Source organism: Plecotus auritus (genome assembly GCF_963455305.1).
Source record: "Plecotus auritus genome assembly, chromosome: 3".
In the NCBI taxonomy this organism is placed as follows: Eukaryota; Metazoa; Chordata; class Mammalia; order Chiroptera; family Vespertilionidae; genus Plecotus; species Plecotus auritus.
The window spans coordinates 204,695,325-204,714,085 of NC_137772.1; the positions used below are offsets into that span (position 1 = coordinate 204,695,325).

At 37.9% G+C, this 18,761-nt stretch overlaps 1 protein-coding gene across 14 annotated transcripts in view; it reads right to left on the minus strand.

The window, feature by feature from the left end:
• Positions 1-5,669: 5,669 nt before the first annotated feature.
• RIMKLB (ribosomal modification protein rimK like family member B) overlaps positions 5,670-18,761 on the minus strand; it is a 47,069-nt gene continuing 33,977 nt past the window's right edge. For 4 of the 14 annotated variants that reach the window (XM_080660927.1, XM_080660926.1, XM_080660928.1 and 1 more), the window contains 2 exons: positions 18,216-18,419; positions 11,445-13,891 (listed from right to left, as the gene is read on the minus strand). In XM_080660927.1, the coding sequence (XP_080517053.1) occupies positions 13,428-13,891; positions 18,216-18,419 (668 nt within the window). In that variant the 3' untranslated portion in view covers positions 11,445-13,427. Of the gene's footprint in view, positions 5,849-6,095; positions 6,219-6,503; positions 6,661-7,126; positions 7,205-9,332; positions 9,548-11,444; positions 13,892-18,215; positions 18,420-18,761 lie in introns of those variants that run through there. The other 10 variants (XR_013960163.1, XR_013960165.1, XR_013960168.1 and 7 more) reach the window with 10 other exon arrangements.

The following is an 18,761-nucleotide window of genomic DNA, read 5'->3' on the forward strand; positions in this document are numbered from 1 at the left end:
AATGATTCTTTCTCATCACTGATGTTTCTATCTCCCTCTCCCTCTCCCTTCCTCTCTGAAATCAATACAAATGTATTTAAAAATATATATATTCCCATATGAAAAGCCCAATAACAAAAAAATACTAAAGAAATGCCACTGAACAGCATATGATTTTGTACCTAAAGTGTGCTGATGATAAATATTATTCACAGAAGACAGATCTGTGGGCTGGGTTAGAGTTATAAGGAAAAATTCAATGGAGTATGGCATGTAACTGAGAAGCCTCAATGAACCTCTTTAACCTAGGTTTTCATCATGTTTTTACTTGTACTTTTTAACTTTAAATTCTTCCAAATTAAAAAAAAAAAAGGCTCCTTTGTGAAAGATAAGCCCTTCCCCCTAAGTCCCAATCATAGCATTCCCTCTACAAGATACTTGCTAATCCCTATCAAACCACCCTTTTGGAATTTAACAGTACTATTTTGATGTGAGGAAGTGGAAAGGTGGTGGAACAGATAGAAGTGCTTCCTGTGAAATATAAACTTTCTTCTGCAAAAGGAGAGTATAAGGGGTTGATGGGCGAGGGGAACTAAGGTCTCCTAGAATCTCAGCAATGTTGGACACATAGGAAGCAGTAAGTACATTTTCACTGACTGCTTAAAAGAACAAGTAGGTTAAATCTATAAATTCAACATAGACCAAACTTTTCAGTATTAACCCAAGACATTGTTTTGGTTTTTAGTTAAATGACTATAAAAATAGTAATCTTAAAAAAATGAGTATTATTACCAATAGCACTTTTTTTCCCCACAAAGAGTAGAGCAAAACAAAAATTTGTTCTTGTTGACTTATTTTTCATAAAGAAACTTAAAATACATTTAATGAAACAGTTGCTTGGGGAATTGGTAGGTATAAAAGAAATAGTTTAACTTGAAACAAGTATTTCCAAAGGAAGCAAAATACTTGCTTAGCTACATGAAAATAAAACATATCCTATATAATATAAAATATGCAAATCGACTAAACAACGGAACAGCGGCGGCGGGGGGGGGGGGGGGGGGGGGAGGAGAGGGCCGGCAAGCAGGCGGCGTCAGGCCAGCCAAGGTGCGTGCCAGCAGGCAGAGGGAGGGAACAGCGATGGTGGGGCAGGGGGAGGCCAGCACTATCCTGATTGCCCATCCGGTCACCTCCCACAGAGGGAGGCCAGGTGGCAGTGGTGGGGTGATGGTGGTGGTGCCATCCCTTGATCTGCTGGCCCGGTAGCCTCCCACAGAGTGAGGCCAGACGGCGGCTTAGGCCCACTCCCCGCCCCTGCGGGCCTAAGCCATCAGTAGGTCATTCCCTAAGGACTCCCGGACTGTGAGAGGGCACAGGCAGAGATGACGGACCCCTCTCCAGTGCACGAATTTTCATACACTGGGACTCTAGTTAATAATAAAACTCTTTTTTAAAAGGGGAAGAACAAGTAGGCTACAAACTCTTCAGAGCAGATATTAATATTACATTATACCACAAACCACTATTTTATTACTGTGGTTATATAACATGTGAGCCCAGAGAACATGCTGTATCTTCTCAGCCCACTTAAAACAGTATCTGGCTATGGTAGGCATTTAAGAAATATGAATTAATGAAAAATGAGAGCAAAAGATCTCAGCAAAAAATCATAAAGACTTCCAAAAGCTTATCCCTTCGTAAGAAACAAAAAGCCTGGCAAAAAATGGTCAGGTGGTCCTGACCGGTTTGGCTCAGTGGATAGAGCATCGGCCTGCAGACTGAAGGGTCCCAGGTTCGATTCCAGTCAAGGGCATGTACCTTGGTTGTGGGCATATCCCCAGTAGGGGGTGTGTAGGAGGCAGCTGATCGATGTTTCTAGCTCTCTATCCTTCTCCCTTCCTCTCTGTAAAAAAATCAATAAAATATTTTTGAAAGTTTTTAAAAAATGGTCAGGTGCTGGCTTGTGTGGCTCAGTTAGAGCATCGAAAGGTTTTGGGTACCATTACCAGTCAGGGCACATACCTAGGTTGCAGGTTCAATCCTCAGATGAGGCATGTAAGGGAGGCAACTGATTGATGTATTCTCTCAATGTTTCTCTCTCTCTCTTTCTCCCTCCCGCCCAGCCAACGTGGCTCAGTAGTAGAGCATCCACCTATGAACCAAGAGATTACGGTTTGAGTCCTGGTCAGGGCACATGCCTGGGTTGCGGGCTTGATCCCCGGTGGGGAGTTAGGGGGAAATGTAGGAGGTAGTTGGTCAATAATTCTATCTCATCATTAACGTTTCTCTCTCTCCCTTCCTCCCTGAAATCAATAAAAAAGTATATTAAAAATTAAAAATAATAAACAAGCAAATAAAACAGATCCTTGGGTGAGGATTAAAAAATAAAAGACAAATGGTCAGAATCAGCTTTAGAGCTCAAAATTAACCCTACGCTTGCAGCAATCCAGGGGACATTTAGTTAAGAAAAACAGCTGGATCTTGGTGAGCAGTGAGCTTTGTGGCATTTTAATTTACCTTAGTCTATCCCCCATTCCCCACTTCTACTGTAGCCTTGAGAAATAACAGCCTGCATTCCTAATCCTGGGGGGAGCAGAGAGGATCTTATTTCCAAAGAAATGTCATTATTTGAACTGTCTGCTAGGTTTTAAACACCACAGCTGTTTGAGATGATGACACAAACAACAGACTAACCAAAAAGCTTAAAATGAAAAGCTGCAGAATGAGTTATCCATAGGGACTTTGAAAAACTCTGACATTAAAAAATTCTATGGAATTAGTCCAAAAGTCACTGAACACATTACAATTAACCAGTACTACAAGCAGCAAAATAGGCAGGAGAATCTGATTTCCAGAGATGTCACATTACTTGAGATATTTAGATTTCAACAAAAAATTTACAAGAAACAAGTATGACCTATACACATAAAAAGAGAAATCAATAGAAAGTCCCTGAAGAAGCCCGGATGTTGTACTTACTAGATAAAGACTTTAAATCAATTATTTTAAATATATTAAGAGCTAAAGGAAACCATGTCTACAGAATAAAAGAATGAGAACAATGTCTAACCAAATAAAGCATATCAATAAAAAGGTTGGAATTTTTTAATATATATTTTTATTGATTTCAGAAAGGCAGGCAGAGGGAGATAGAAACATCAATGATGAGAATCACTGATCGGCTGCCTCCTGCACACCCCACACTGGGGGACCGGCCGCAACCTGGGCATATGCTCTGAACGGGAATCCAACAGTGACCTCCCCAGTTCTTAGGTCAAAGCTCAACCACTGAGCCATGCCGGCTGAACAAAAAAAGGGCAGACATTTTTAAAAGGACTCAAATAGATTCTGGAGTTGCAAAGTAAAATAACTGAAATGGAAAATTCACTTGAGTTGCCTACTTTTTTGTCCCGTGATATACTTAGTGTTTCCACTCTGGTTGGTGGGAATACAAACTATTCCGGGTCCTTTTGTGAGCTCCAGGGACTTGCCACTGATAATGTCAGGTGGGGTTTTTTGGTGGGTTTTTTTTCCCCTCTGCCCTTGGGCAGTTTCTTTATATACAAGTGCTAAGCAGCACTCACCCAAACACTGAGACCTTCTGCAGATCTCTGTATTCTCTCTCTGTGCATCTTTCCTCTCTGGCACTCTGCTCTGAGAATTCTAGCTATGCTGGCCCTCTTAATTCTCAACTCCATTTCTTCAACTCATTGAGACCACTAGGTTCCTGTTAGATTGCCTTCTTCTGCACTGTGACCTGGAAATTCCCCTGGGAGTAACCTGGGGCAATCACAGGGCTCACCTTAGTTGCTGTCCACCTCTAAGAAATACACCTTGTGCTAACTGATGTCCAATATTTGAAAACCATTGTTTCACAAATCATGTCCCACTTTCTCGTTTCAGATGGCCAGGTAAATTCGATCTCTTCAGTTACTTCATGTTGGCCAGTAGCAGAAGTCCTCTTGCGGGTATTACTACAGTAGTCTGCCTGTTTCTGTGACTATTCAGAGCATGTTAACAATATAGCTAAAATGATCCCTTTAAAATGTACGTTAGAATAGATATTACTTCTCTGCTCAAAATTGTCCAATGCCTCTCAATTTCTTTCAAAATAAAACCATGTGTTTGCAGTTATTTTAAGGCTCTGTTTGACTTGACGCTTCATTACCACTCTCTCTACTATTGCTCTCAATGTTCCACGCATACTGGCCTCGTTGCTGTTCCTCAAACATTCCAGGCACACTTCCAGCTTAATAACATTTATAATTTGCTGTCTGTTTCCCCTATTTACTATAAAGTAGATGGTGGCAAAGATTATTTGTTAATCGCTGATTTAACCCCAGCACCTAAAGTGTGCATGGACATACTACTAAAATACCCTTAAGTGAAAGTCTAAGTTCAATCACAGAGCATTTAGGATATAGGGAAGGCTACAAAAACAGGCACTCAGCCATAGGAGACAAGACAGAAATCAAATTACCAAAAATGGAGTATAGTATCAGAATCTTGCCAGTAACAAAACTCATTTGATGCCAAGTGTTATTGTTGGACAAGAGATATTTGATGTTTTTTACCAAGGACCAGAATTTAACTTAAGAGGTTGGGCTGAAATGGGGATCAAGTGACTCAAACTGTGGGAAGCAGGACCTGATATTAAGCTTGGCCTGAAATGCCTCAAAAACATGATTTCAAAGGACAAAAATGTCTAATAGCAGAACTTCAGGAGTTTGGATATGCACTTGGAAAATATTATCCATATTAGAATTCACAGGATTCCTATGAGAATTGCGATGTAATACCATCATTCTTTTTTAAAATCAATTTGTCAAGATTTTTAATGCTGATGAAAGATGTGATGAAATTGGCACATTATAAACTAAATGGTAGAACTGTGTTACAAATGTTTAATTTTTCAAAAACGGCAGTAAAACATACATAACAAAATTTCCCCTTTTAAGCATTTTTAAGTGTATAGTTCAGTGGCATTAAGGACATTCACATTGTATAACCATTACCACTATCCACCTCCAGAACTGTTTCAATACCATCATTCTTAATTAAAAAAAAAAGTAGCGATAATTTTTTCTAAAGTAATGTCTGCCTACCAATATAATTGGTGAATTTAAAAAAAAAAATCTTCTTCCTTTGATATTCAAGAGATTAGTTATACAGTGTAAGTAAAAACAGGAGAGAATACAAATGAATCCCAAAGGTCCTTCTAATTCCTTGTGTGTGCCTTCAACCACATGTATTCTATCTTTGCAGCAGAAAAGTTTAGAGCTTTCTTCGTTTAAGGGAAAAAACATTAATGTCAGGTTTTTGTTTTTTTTTTCAAATATACCCCTTACTAGGAAGACTACCTGGCAATTCCTCCGTAGCCCCTGGCAGTTCTCTATGAGCCATTGCATTTTGAACCCGGCAGCTTTTGTGGGCTGAGAGCACCATGTAGTACCCATGGGAGCTCTAAAACATGTGATACTTATGTACCAAAAGGAGGAGTAATTGTTTTAGAATACATTGTAGAGAGATTAGTCTATCAAAAAACAAAGCAGTTTCATCTTTAAAAGTGAAAAGAATACTGAAAATGATATATGTGGAGCTAGGCTTCAAGCGTAGACATATGCACTGAAGTGAATTCATATGAGATAGAGTGGGTAGAAATAGCTGCCAAAAAACAAATCGTACTCCATGCTACTTCATTTCCAGTGCTGGTGTTTTTATTTTTGAAAACACAATGAATCAACAGGTTAGAGCTATTGCTTCCTTGTACTGTATATTATCCTCCACTTGAGAAAAACACAGTTGAACGTATCTTCATCCATTCTGTGAATGAATAAGCAAAAAATACCACTGGTTACTTCAAAAGAACCTAGGGAGGAAAACACAGACAACTCACTTAAATTAGATTTAAACAGTCTTTGGATGAGAAAAAAAAAGTAAAGATAAAAAATTAACTAACGTCACAATATTACAAATTGTTTAGATTACAAAAAACAAAAAACAAAACAACACACATTCACAACCATTTTTTTTTTTATTACCACACTTTACCTTGGTGACCTCAGCTGGAAAAGATATACTCTGATTCTGAGATGGAAGATATTTAATGTTCTTACCATTACAAAGTAAAAGCGTGCCCTGGCCAGTGTGGCTCAGTTTGTTGGAGCACTGTCCCAAACACCAAAAGATGGCAGGTTTGATTCCCAATCAGAGCACATACCCAGGTTGTGGGTTCGATCCTGTCAGGACGAATGCAGGAGACCACTGATTGATGCTTCTCTCTCTTCTCCCTCCTCTTTAAATATCTTAAAAATGTATCCATCAATTTTACTTAAAACTGAAAACAGGGTTTACATATATTAATTAACTAGAGATAAATCCCTAATTTTACATAAAGCTCAATTTTTTTTTCAAAGTAGAAGAAATTCATCCTAACGCAAGGACCTATTGGCATTTATGATTACCCATCACAGTGACTTATAACACCGGTACTGAAAATACATTCTTAATTGAAAATGACTTACCATTTAGAGTTGAATCTAGAAATCTTAGTCCAGTTTACATTTTTTGCCAACTTTATTTGACTTGGTATACATGCTCTATCTCTTTTATGCAGATTTTGTCAGTAGCCATCCATCTGAACAATTCCTTCTTCTGCTGCACCTAACAGTTATTTCTCTGCTGCAGCAGAAGGGTATACAGAAAAAGTTCTTGCTTACTATTCAGATTAAACAGAAAAATTCCTTTATTAAACATTTCATATTTTCACATGTGCACAAACTTCCTTATTGTTTCCCCCAAGAACTCCCCACCAAAATCCAAGACAACAAAAAAATCCCAATTTTGGAAATCAAACAATGTATGATCAATGTTCATTCACGCTAAGCTGGGAAAATAAAAAAAATTAAAAAGGTGCAAAGATTTAGACACAACACTTGCCATCTCAAAGAGCTATTTCTTTTCTGTTACACTTTCCTCCTTCACCTATCCCTATAATTTTATGAATAAATGCATAACTTAAAATGTTAACTAGTCTACAACTCCTGCAAATTTTCAGTTCAGAGACTACCAAAAGAATTGTGGAAGATGCAACAATAAAGGAGTTTTTAAAAGTAATTCTAGAAACTAAGGGTGTTAGGTGCTTTACCTGCTTGAGTTTTCAATGTTCTGGACTGCTTATTGCCCAATGTCTCTGAATACATTAAAACACGAACACATACGCCACCTACATTTAAAATAGGGTAGCATTTGTATGCCCATATAAGCATTGGGAATATTTTTTGCAAAAGAGTAATAAATTCATTAAGTCCTTTTAAAAGAACTGACCACAAGTGCACATTTCCTCAAACTGTATACATACATAAAAGAATTAGGACAAAAAAAGCATGACAGAATAACAAATGTAATAGCAGTTGTAGAACTAGAAATTAATACCACATTAATGTTTTCTGTTTGTTAAAATCCTTAAATTCATTTCTATTCCCATTCTCTTTGTCATTGTGGGTCTAGGTTTCAAATTTACTCTGTATTAGCTATTAAGAACAGTGTTCAATAATGAACTAGTGATACTAGTAAAGGCTTGTTATTGTTCCAACCTCCCACTACCTTTACCCCAAAATAAAAATATGTAGTTTTACTAACTTAAAAAATAAAACACTGACAATAAGCACCAAAGGCTAGCCAACAGTAGCACTAACGTGACAGTTTCTACTTTCTATTCCTTCCCCCATCTCAAACCCCACCCTTTGACCTCTGTATATGGGATGAGCCTGAGCAGGAGAGTTGGTGATGTCAGGACTGCGCCGTTCCCACGGATGATCCTAGAGGCCTGCTGTGCTTCTGGGAACTGGGGCACAGGGATGTCTGTCTGACTGAAACCTAAAACAACAACAATTCACCCCACCCCTCATGTTCCCAAACCCCACAATAGCAGCCAGGCATATATGCTATATAAGGCCCACCTAAAAAAGTGATTATGGTAAAACCTAAAAGCAAGATCATTCTTATCAAGTCAGTGATCTTCATGGAGGCAGCAGAATGAAGGCTGCTATATTCTCCATGTCCCATGCAATCATATTCCACACATTCTAAAGCTGGCCATTCTTATTAACAAGAGAACAAGGTTCTCCTTATACAAGCCTTTTTTAGCATACATCATAAATTTCTACAGGAGTGCAGCTGGGATTCTTTCATTAGTAAATTTCTGTTCACAGATAAGTATTTTTGTCTTAAAATGCTTATGGAAGTTTCTGTTCTTATTTTATATGAGTGAAATAAAGCACAACAGGTTAACGATTTATTTTATACCTTCAGCTGTAGAAATAGCATTATAAGCCAGGATTTCCTACTCACTAACTAGTGATTTATTGGACAGTCTCTTTGGATAGGACATCTAAAGCCACAGGATAAAATTACGTAGAAGTGTATCTTGAAAAGGTCCTGACTACTGTCACTAAAATTCCACCTATTAGGAAGAGGATTATCTCCCAAAATGATAACTCATATATTGGATTAGGATACACAGAGGAGGGGGTAGTATACTAAAAAATAGGAAGGGTATTAAAATGGACAAGTTGTATTCCTATTCCTGCCACTAACTTTCAGGCCTTTGTTTATCTGCTTAACAACCTTGTGCTTCAGAAATGCCCTCCAATCTGTTCAAACCTGTACTTTTTAAATGTTTGAACCATTATTTTATGATAATCTCAAGTAATTCACATCTATTTTTGTTAGCACTAGTGTCTGAAATGATAAATTAGTTCTGAAATTATGCTGCTCTTACAATTCTTTCTGCTACCTTTGTCTCATCATTCCCTTTCACTTTTATGATGTCACAGAAAGAGAAGCACTAAAGTCAACTAAATGCTATGGTGAATTTTTACCATACATATAATCTAGAACCTAAGTTTACCTTTTCAAAACTCTAGTTTTCCATACCTGTCAACTCCTAATTGATGTCTTTATACTGTGAGCTCACTGTGTACTCGGAACACCAACCCCTGAAAAAGCTTAAGCCAGAGTAGCACGATGGAAGAAACAAACAAACCCAAAACAAAAAACAAAGCCAAAAAGTCACACTCTGAAGTAATTATAGACATAAATGCAAGGAATGGAGTTATCTGTATGGTTTAAGCACATCCCCAATGAAAGTTCTGAGTTCATCCCAACCAATTCAAATTTTATCCCCAAATGTTCTTCTTTAATCCAATTATTTGCTAGACAGAGTTATGCATTATTTTTTAAAATGAGAGCTATTACAAACCCATGGTTACCTTGAAAGCACATAAAGAAATTTTTTAAAAGGAAAGTAGTTAGCCTTGTGATGGAAAAGAAAGGATAAAGAGTCAAATTACCTGCAAGCAGGCTGGGGCTGTGCCTGAATCCAAACCGCTGCATTTACCATTCATTATACAGCTGCATTATTGGGGGAAGGGGAGTTTAGAAGGGCACTGACCCCGAAAGTTCTCAATACTTCTCACTCATCATCAGGAAAGGGGAAGAAGGAAAGTTTTTTCTCTGGGTATTTTTTTGTTTGTTTGTTTTTGGTTTTTTTTGGCTCCTGAAAAGGCTGGCAAAGAACAGTAACAGTAAAAGCAGTTAGAATATTTCTTTAAAAACAATTTAAAAAATGAAAAACATTAAGGAATTTCAAACACCAAATTTTCGTTAATATAGAAAGCATTTTCACTAGAGTTAGGCAGCCACCCCAAAACATCATGGTAAAGGGCATTGATATAAAGGAAATAAAATACCACACAAAAATTCAAAACAAAACTAAAAACTTCAAATTAAACCTGGAGGACTAGAAGATTCCAACAGCAGATTTCTGTCCACTACTGAAACATTCCAAAATCCAAGCTTCAAAGGCGCCTAAATGTATCTTAAATGAAACTTTGTTGTTGTTTTTTTAATAAAAAGAAAGAAAGCAATAAACCTGGTTATAAATCCTGTGATATATTACATTTAAAAATATCCTAGTACAACAAAAACGAATTTTAAATGAAATTAAACCAACAAACAAACAAATAAAAACAGTAGCAGCAGAGGTTACCTGTCTGAGCACCTACATTTTCTTAGGAGGGGATCGTGTCTCACCAGCCATATAGCCCATTAACCTTCTCAAAAAGAGTGAGCCAGGAGAAAATAAGATAAGATTTGATTTCACAATGTCTCTAGGCTCCCAGACCCCAAACTGGGGGCTCACTGAATGAAGAGAATTTGTTTTTCCATTTTCTTCTTGAGAAAAAGAAGAGATGATTTTGAAAGTCAATTACTTCGTTCAATGCCTTGAATCATTTCTCAAAAGTCTGATAAAGTGCTTGATGAAAGCAAGTCTCTTGATGGATTTTTATGATGTCCCAGGATATTTTCTTTTTGATAGCACATACAGAAAGGTTTTAAAGTTCAATGGAGTAAAAGCCAGCAGAAATGACCGATTAATTTTAGGCACAAAAAAAAAAAAACTATTAAAAATTTTAAATGGAATAGTTCATATTTATATATGTGTATGTATGTGTATATAGTCCAGTTGTCATCATAAGTAACATAAAAACAATATAAGAAAGAATTACTTTTAAAATACAATTCAGAATTACAATTTTAATAATATACAATAATTTTACAGTAATTCAAATTTTGGCATGATGATTATACATATTTAATAAATACATTTTTACCTCTCATAATAGCAATAAAGATTAATAAACAAAAGTTATTAAACAATATGAAAATATATTTAACTTTCACTTAAATATATGGGCTGTTTTCATTAAGGTTCTTCCAGAATAATTTGTTCATATTCTTCACCTTAATTTTTGAAGAAATTCAAGAAAATACCCATGTTTTTAAAGGCTAAGATGACCATTTCTTCCCTTTTCATTCTAACATGAGTATGTGATCTAGAAATAGGTTTGTAAAGCTATGTTTTAATATAATGTGAATGCACAAAAGATGAATACTGAATAAAACCAAAGGTGAAATAATCTGATATTTCTTATAATTGGTTAATTTGGTAAGAATTTTTAAAAAGATACCTACATTTTTCCTGGTGCCTTATTCCACACGACAAACCTTGAGTTCTTCATCAAATAGAGAGGGTATTTGTGTTTTAAAATTAATTAATCTATATACGTGATGTGTAACTATTTAAAATATATGTAACATAATTTAGGTGGCAACCAGATGGTGTCTACACAAACATATGAATGATGATTTAATTAAGCAGTTCTTTCTCCCTCATTTATTTCTTTATCCCAACTATGATACATCCTCCAAAGTATGGTCATTCAGTGAAAGAAGTATCAAGTATTTCTTTCTGTTAGTGAGTCAGGGGTACTTATATATGTAAGTCCCACAATAACCCTGTGCAAGTCAAGTTCTTCTAGATGAGATTAGAATATCCTAAAATAAATTAGAAACTCCTCTTATGTATATATTTTTCAGGTGAAATGAAACACTGCACAGAGTAGAAGTACTATTCTATTCGTCAACAATCAACCTTTCACTCAATTTCAATATTATTTAATTCTATGGAAAAAAATTTTTATTACATTCCTTTTTAAAATCGGGGAAAACTGTACAAGTAAGCATGATCGTTCTGTTAGATCATTAGAGCTGGTTAATACTGGTCTTTTATTATTGCCTCGAAGTCTCTCTAGTAGTGTCCAAGAAATTAAGTTTAAGGTCCATCTGAAGGAAAAAAAAGCACTGGAGAGGCAAGAAAGGACTTGGGTAAAAGCTTCAGAGGATTGTAGGGAGATGGAACTTGCTGCTTAAAAAAAAATTACGTTGAGCTCTGGAGCACCACCATTTCTTAACACTCCTTCATAACCATCACTGGCATAGTTTTAACCAGGTTGTAAAGGCTCATATTATATGCAGTTTGGGGGCTTTTATAAATCCAGAAAGTAAAGGAATATAAATGGTGGAGAGTACTGAAGGTTTCAGAGTAGGGCTACAAGAGACTCGATACTGCTAAGTCCCCAAACAAAAACGCCCAGTCTACCCCACCCCAAAACCTATGTGTAAATAGGAGAAAACACACAGTCAGAAGCACTAAATAAAAAAGCATGTAGCCTTGAATAAATCATACACTGAACAGTCCAGAAACAAAGAAAAAAATAAACAAACAACAACATATACACAAAAAGGCCTAAAAAGCATCTATTTTCCTTATATTTTTAGGTGAGTACCTCTACCCCAGTAGAGTACAGTTATGCAAACAACTAATCTGTTTTTTAAAGTTAAAAAAAAAAAGTGTTTCCCATCATGCTCCATTTTCTAGAATCTATCCTTTTTGACTGGTTGGTGTAAACAAAAAGCAAAACACATACACATGCATGCGTGCACACACACATATATACTCCCTCTTAAAGTGTGAAAAATGCAATATACTGCTGAAAAATTAGAATTCACTTCAGCTTATGCTTAAGAACTAATAGGCCCTTGATTTGCCACCCAAAATATTTTTTCTTTCCTTATTCTTTAAATGCCCAACCACCAAAAGAAAAAAGGGGAACAAAAATAAAAGGCTTTAAATGCGCATGTTTGAAGTCAGTGTCTTGTTAACAAAAAAGGTAGCATTTTCTTCACTTTGGCCATTGTTAAAGATGCAGGCATAGATCAGGGAATGTTAGAGTAGGATGTTTTAAAAAATGCAACATTAACAGAGCATTTATCTTTCAAAAAAGACCAAAACACTAACAAATACAAGTCAATGCACATATTTTAAACTAGTGTAATTTTATCTACATTGGAGTAAATGATATTTTGTGTACCAGACATTGCAATACTGTTCATTTCCCCTTTATCATGCAAACATGCCAATTTTGTCATTTAAAAAACCTTTATTGGGTCATATTCACATTGCCCTCCCACTCAAATTAAGGGATAAACTAAAAACAGAAATAATAAATCCCAGTAAGAGCCCCCTCAAGACATCATAAACTATGAATATAAAGCTGCTAGTTAATACGGTAAAGGCAGAATTTTCAGATTTGTATAAAAAAATTCCTGTAATTTAGATAGATGTTTTCCTAAACCCATTATAAATCTTTGCCACACAATGTAAAGTTATGCTACTCTGAAATTTATACCAACTGTACAAAAACAAAAGCAAGGAACCATGAAAAAATTTTGTATGTTCTTTATGGCCTGAGAACACGCACATTTTTGAGTAATTAAAAGGGTAACTATGAGAACCTGACATTTTTCTGTATCTCACCTCTTCTGCCTAGCCTATCTGTATCATTTGTAAATGCAAGACAGTAACATCTTACTAGCAGAGGTCTTGTCTATCTCCCTCTTTCTTCTCTTCTAACTAATCCTACTCAATTTTCTCTCATCTTCCTGAGCATATTCCATGAACAGCATTGCAAGTTGGTTAAAAAAATAAGAAGAAAAAAAGAAAGTTTTACAGGGTTTTGTTGGTTAATTATTTACCAGTGGAGTCACTCCACCAGGAGTTCAATTTCATTGGCTAGCAGCTGGTTCATGTTGAATAGGCCCCCTGGGAGCTTGGTGAGCAGTTCTCGCTCGGTGCTTTCAGGGTCGCTGTCGACAGAGCTGGAACTTGCGCTCATGCTGTCGACAGCAGTGCTGGCTGGGGGACCCAGCTCCGGCTCACTAGTCTCACTGGCCGTGGACACCACGGAGAGCAGGGACATACGCCGGGTGAGCCGGCCAGAGGGCAGAAGGGAGGCGGCATAGTCCGCTATGATACCAGCTACATCTAGATTACAAGCCTTATCAAAGGCGATGAAACCTACATTTGCATTGGCCTCGCAGACACAGAAGGAGCCGTCATCTTTCATCAACAGGTCAATGCCACACACATCCATCCCCAGGATATTAGACACCTGGATAGCTAGCTGCTTCCCTTGTTCACTCAATGAGCACATCATCCCCACACCACCTGGCAAAAGAGAAAAAAAAATAATAAGTTACCAAAATGATAAATTTCTGGAGTAAAATAAAGCTGGCCTCTAAGGCTAGCCCTTTTTGTAAATCAGCAGTGAAAACAAAGGTGCTCTTCTCGTGTAAAATTGGGACTTTGAAATCTAAGTTTCCTTTACTTAAGGAATCCCTTTCTAACCCAGTCTCTCAGAGAACTCCTAATTTCATACTTTTTCAATATGCTATTTATTCTAAAGAAGACATTCAACTTTCACGAAAGCCTACCTTACTAGCAATAATATAGACCAAGTACAACTCTTGCATAAATACAGTTATGACAAAAATAGCAGAGATGCATAATATGGACGGAGGATAGGATAAAATCTTACAACAAAGGGAACCTAAACACGGCACTCTTCTTCTATAGCCCCCATTCCTCAGCCAAAAGGATTCCGGGGCTTAGGGAGCTGACTGAATATAGGTGAAGTCTTTTTTTTTTTTTTAAATATATTTTATTGAAATTTTACAGAGAGGAAGGGAGAGAGATAGAGAGCTAGAAACATCGATGAGAGAGAGACATCGATCAGCCGCCTCCTGCACACCTCCTACTGGGGATGTGCCTGCAACCAAGGTACATGCCCTTGACCGGAATCGAACCCGGGACCCTTCAGTCCGCAGGCCGACGCTCTATCCACTGAGCCAAACCGGTTTCGGCTATAGGTGAAGTCTTAAGGTTTGCTGGCATCTGAGAGAAAGGAATTAGAGTTAGACCCTCTCATTTGGAGCCTAGCTTCAGGAAGCTCTGAGATAAGGACTAGGCAGCAAAGAATTTTGAGAAGAGCTTGGCTCAAATAGCGCTGTGTATCCACAGCAGGAAAACTGACATAAACATTACATGAATATGCCTAATGTCTTTGATCCCAAAGAGGTCAAAAAGTAACTGAATAGGTGAGCTGAGACCTCCCTGTCACTGAAGCTGAAAGAGTAGGGAGGGAAGTCCAGGAAATAGGAAGGCTTCTTTAAAGTACCTCAGTAGGAGCCTGGCACATTACCCCATGGATTAAATGACTGCTTCTCCAAACAACCAGAGCAGAGCCATGATGAGACAACAACCAAAAAAATAACAAGCTATTACCCTGTCCAGTGTGGCTCGGTTGGTTGAGTATTGCCCCATGCACGGGAGGGGTCATAGGTTCAATCCTTGGTTGGGGTGTGTGTAGGAGGCAACCAAACGATTTGTCTCTCTCACATGGATGTTTCTCTGTGTCTCTCCCCCTCCCTTCCCCTCTCTCTAAAAATCAATGGAAAAATATCCTCGGGTGAGGATTAACAATAAATAAATAAATCCTGAAAAAATCTGAGCTAAAATGAAAAGACAAGACTTAGAAAGAATAAGTGTTTTACCAAAATAAATAAATAAATAAAACACAGCTTGGACATTCAACTGTAACAATCCTCCTAATAAAAGAGTAATATGCAAATTAACCATCACTGCGCTACACCCACAAGCCATGACCACCAGCCAATCAGGAGAGAGTATACAAATTAACCCAACCAAGATGGCTGTGGCCACGGAGCGAGCAGGAGGCTTGGGTTTCCCCAGTAATGGAGGAAGCCAAGCTTTCCGCACACCCTGGAGGGCCCAGGCCTCCACTTAAGGCTACAAAGTTTCAATTATAGAAGATACATAAATCCCAACAAAAATGGCTGCGGCCACAGAGCGAGCAGGAGGCTTGGCTCCGCTCAAGGCTACAAAGTTTCAATTATAGAAGATAAATAAATCCCAGATACCAGGGCCTCTGGGGGCGTGGCCGGCCTGCAAACTACCACAGGCCCCTCGCCCAGGCCGCCCCACACCCCAAGGGAACCCCCACCCTGATCGGGAACACCCTTCAGGGCAAACCAGCTGGCCCCCACCCATGCACCAGGCCTCTATCCTATCTAATAAAAGAATATGCAAATTGACCATCACTCCAACACACAAGATGGCTGCCCCTATGTGGTCAAAGATCCTGCCCCCATGTGAACAACAAGATGGCCACCACAAGATGGCCAGCAGGGGAGGGCAGTTGGGGGGGACCAGGCCTGAAGAGGAGGGAAGTTGGGGGTTATCGGGCCTGCAGGGAAGGGCAGTTGGGGGGGACCCAGGCCTGCAGGGGAGGGCAGTTGGGGGTGACCAGGCCTGCAGGGGAGGGCAGTTAGGGGTGACCAGGCCTGCAGGGGAGGGCAGTTATGCATCAATCAGGCTGGCAGGGCAGTGGTTAGGGGATAATCAGGCTGGCAGGCAGAAGCGGTTAGGGGCAATCAGGAAGGCAGGCAGGCAAGCAGTTGGGAGCCAGCAGTCCTCGATATTAGAGAGGGTGCAGGCTGGGCTGAGGGACACCCCCCGCCCTGTGCACGAATTTTGTGCATCGGGCCTCTAGTGCAGGGGTGGGCAAACTTTTTGACTCGAGGGCCACAATGGGTTCTTAAACTGGACCGGAGGGCCGGAACAAAAGCATGGATGGAGTGTTTGTGTGAACTAATATAAATTCAAAGTAAAGGAGCAGAGGGGAGAGCAAGAGAACCCTCCGCTCTTTCGGCTCCGCAGGCAGGCCGGATAGAACAGCCGAACGGGCCCGGATCCAGCCCGCCGGCCGTAGTTTGCCCACGGCTGCTCTAGTGTAACCTATAAAGCAGTAGAACTGAAAACTGACTCTTGGAATCTAAGAATCCAATCTCAAACAATAAGAAAGATACAGAGGGGGTATATCTCACACCCCATACCAGGGAAAATAATCAAGAAAAGATATTAACATAACAGAAAATGATTAAGAAGAGAGACCTCAAAATATGGGAAGTTAAAGTTGGGGAGTAAACAGTGGTGAGTAATGATTCTTGCAATATAGGTACAATCAACTCTAAATGGTTGTGTGTTTTTTAAAGACTACCTAGGAATAGATCATGTAAGACCTATATAAGAATTTTGAAACATAAGAGAAATTCTAATATGGTCTATGACTAAAACTATTAAATGTTTTCAGCAAAACACTGGAACACAAAGCCCATGAAAGCAGTGATTTTTATCTATTTTGTTCATTGCTATATACAAAATGCTGCTACAACAGTTAATACTGAATATGAGAGAATATTCATCATAAAAAGGGCCTCTCTGGGGATAAAATAATAAGGGCACTCAATTCTGAAGAACAAGATAGTAGGGCTCTTGCTCTATCAGATACCTACGCATAATACCAAAAGAATTAAGATTGATATTCATTCATACAGGGAAAGAATAGCATCTGAAAAGATGGTCCTTCAACAAACCAATACATATATGGAAATTCAATACATAAAATAGGTGGTATTACTAATCAGTAATAAACAGACTATTCAATAAAGAGTTCTAGGACAACCAGTTATTATTCATTCGGAAAACAGAAAAAGGGAGAAGAGAGAGAATAAGGTGACTCTAAGGATATTGGTATAAACTGGAAAGGTAGAATTGCCATTAAGTGATAACTGGATATGGAACACAAGTAAGAGGGGGACTTAGGTCAGCAGCTCAGTTCTGGACATGTTAAAATTAAAATAAATGTCTATAATCTCTCTCTCTACCAATTTTTTTTTTTTTTTTTGGAGGCAACCAAAATTTTTGGTGGCCTTGTTTCAACAAGGTTTTAAATAAATAAATAAGTAAGTAAGTAAGTAAGTAAGTAAATAAATAAATGTCTATTAGATGTCTACACGGAGATACTGAGTAGGCAGTTATTTATATGTGCCTGGAGTTCAAGGAGAAAGCCTAAAATAGAGATATACATTTGAGAGTATTAACATATAGATAGTATCTAAAGCCAGGAGCGAGATAAAATTTACCAAGAAAGTGAAATAAACAGAGAAAAAACCCAGACTAAGTTCTGTGGCATTTCAACTACAAGAGATCTCAGAAAATATACATTTAGATAAATCAAAACCAGCGATCTTGTTTGGAACAATGGATAAAATAAAGGACTTAGGATACATCCATCTTAAATGAATTCCAATTATAAACAAAATAAGATAAGTACATCAACAAACAGGGTATCCTTAAATCTAATCAGACATTTCATACATGTATGCATTGAGTTACAAATTGAGCCTGAGTGAAAATAAATTCATGACTCAGAGAAATCCAATTTCATTACTGGAAAAAAAAAACCTCAAAAGTATATGTATTATAGTCATAGTCTATTAATCATATTTAGGTGTTAAAGATAATGTGTTTTTCAACTTATTAAGTAAAAATCTGTAGTTATATACAAATACTCACTGGACAAGCCGTAATATTACTTTATATACTAGAAAGACACCTGCATCATTTTTACCTAGTGAGCAGTTGCTTTGCATCCTCCCATCTGTTGAACAACGTAACATGGTGCCAACCACACGGCCTCCCACAACAATGACACGTACATCCCGTCCATGAGACTCTTTAACATACTTCTGGAACAGGTATGGAGCTTCATGGCGAATAAGATGGCTTAGATCAGCCAAATGGTGCTTATCTCGAGCCAAGAAAACAGCTTTGCCTGTGATTGAAAAAAAATTAAAAATCTGTGGGTAGGTTGATATCTACTGCCTCCATCTTGTGTCCCAGTCTGTTCTTTCAGAACCAATTACTTTTTAACCAAAGTAATACAGTTACAATTAGTAAGACAATGCAAAAATTGTACATAAAAAAAGTTAATAATCACCATCCATGAGTCTCCCAATCTCCATCCAAACTCTTACAGTAATCTAGAATTTATTTCAGTATATGTTGTGAGGTAGAGATATAAAATTTGTATTCCTCCAGGTTAGCCAATAATGCCACTCACTTATTAGCAAAACATTTCCCTCTAAGTTAAAACATGTCATTAATTTGTATAATA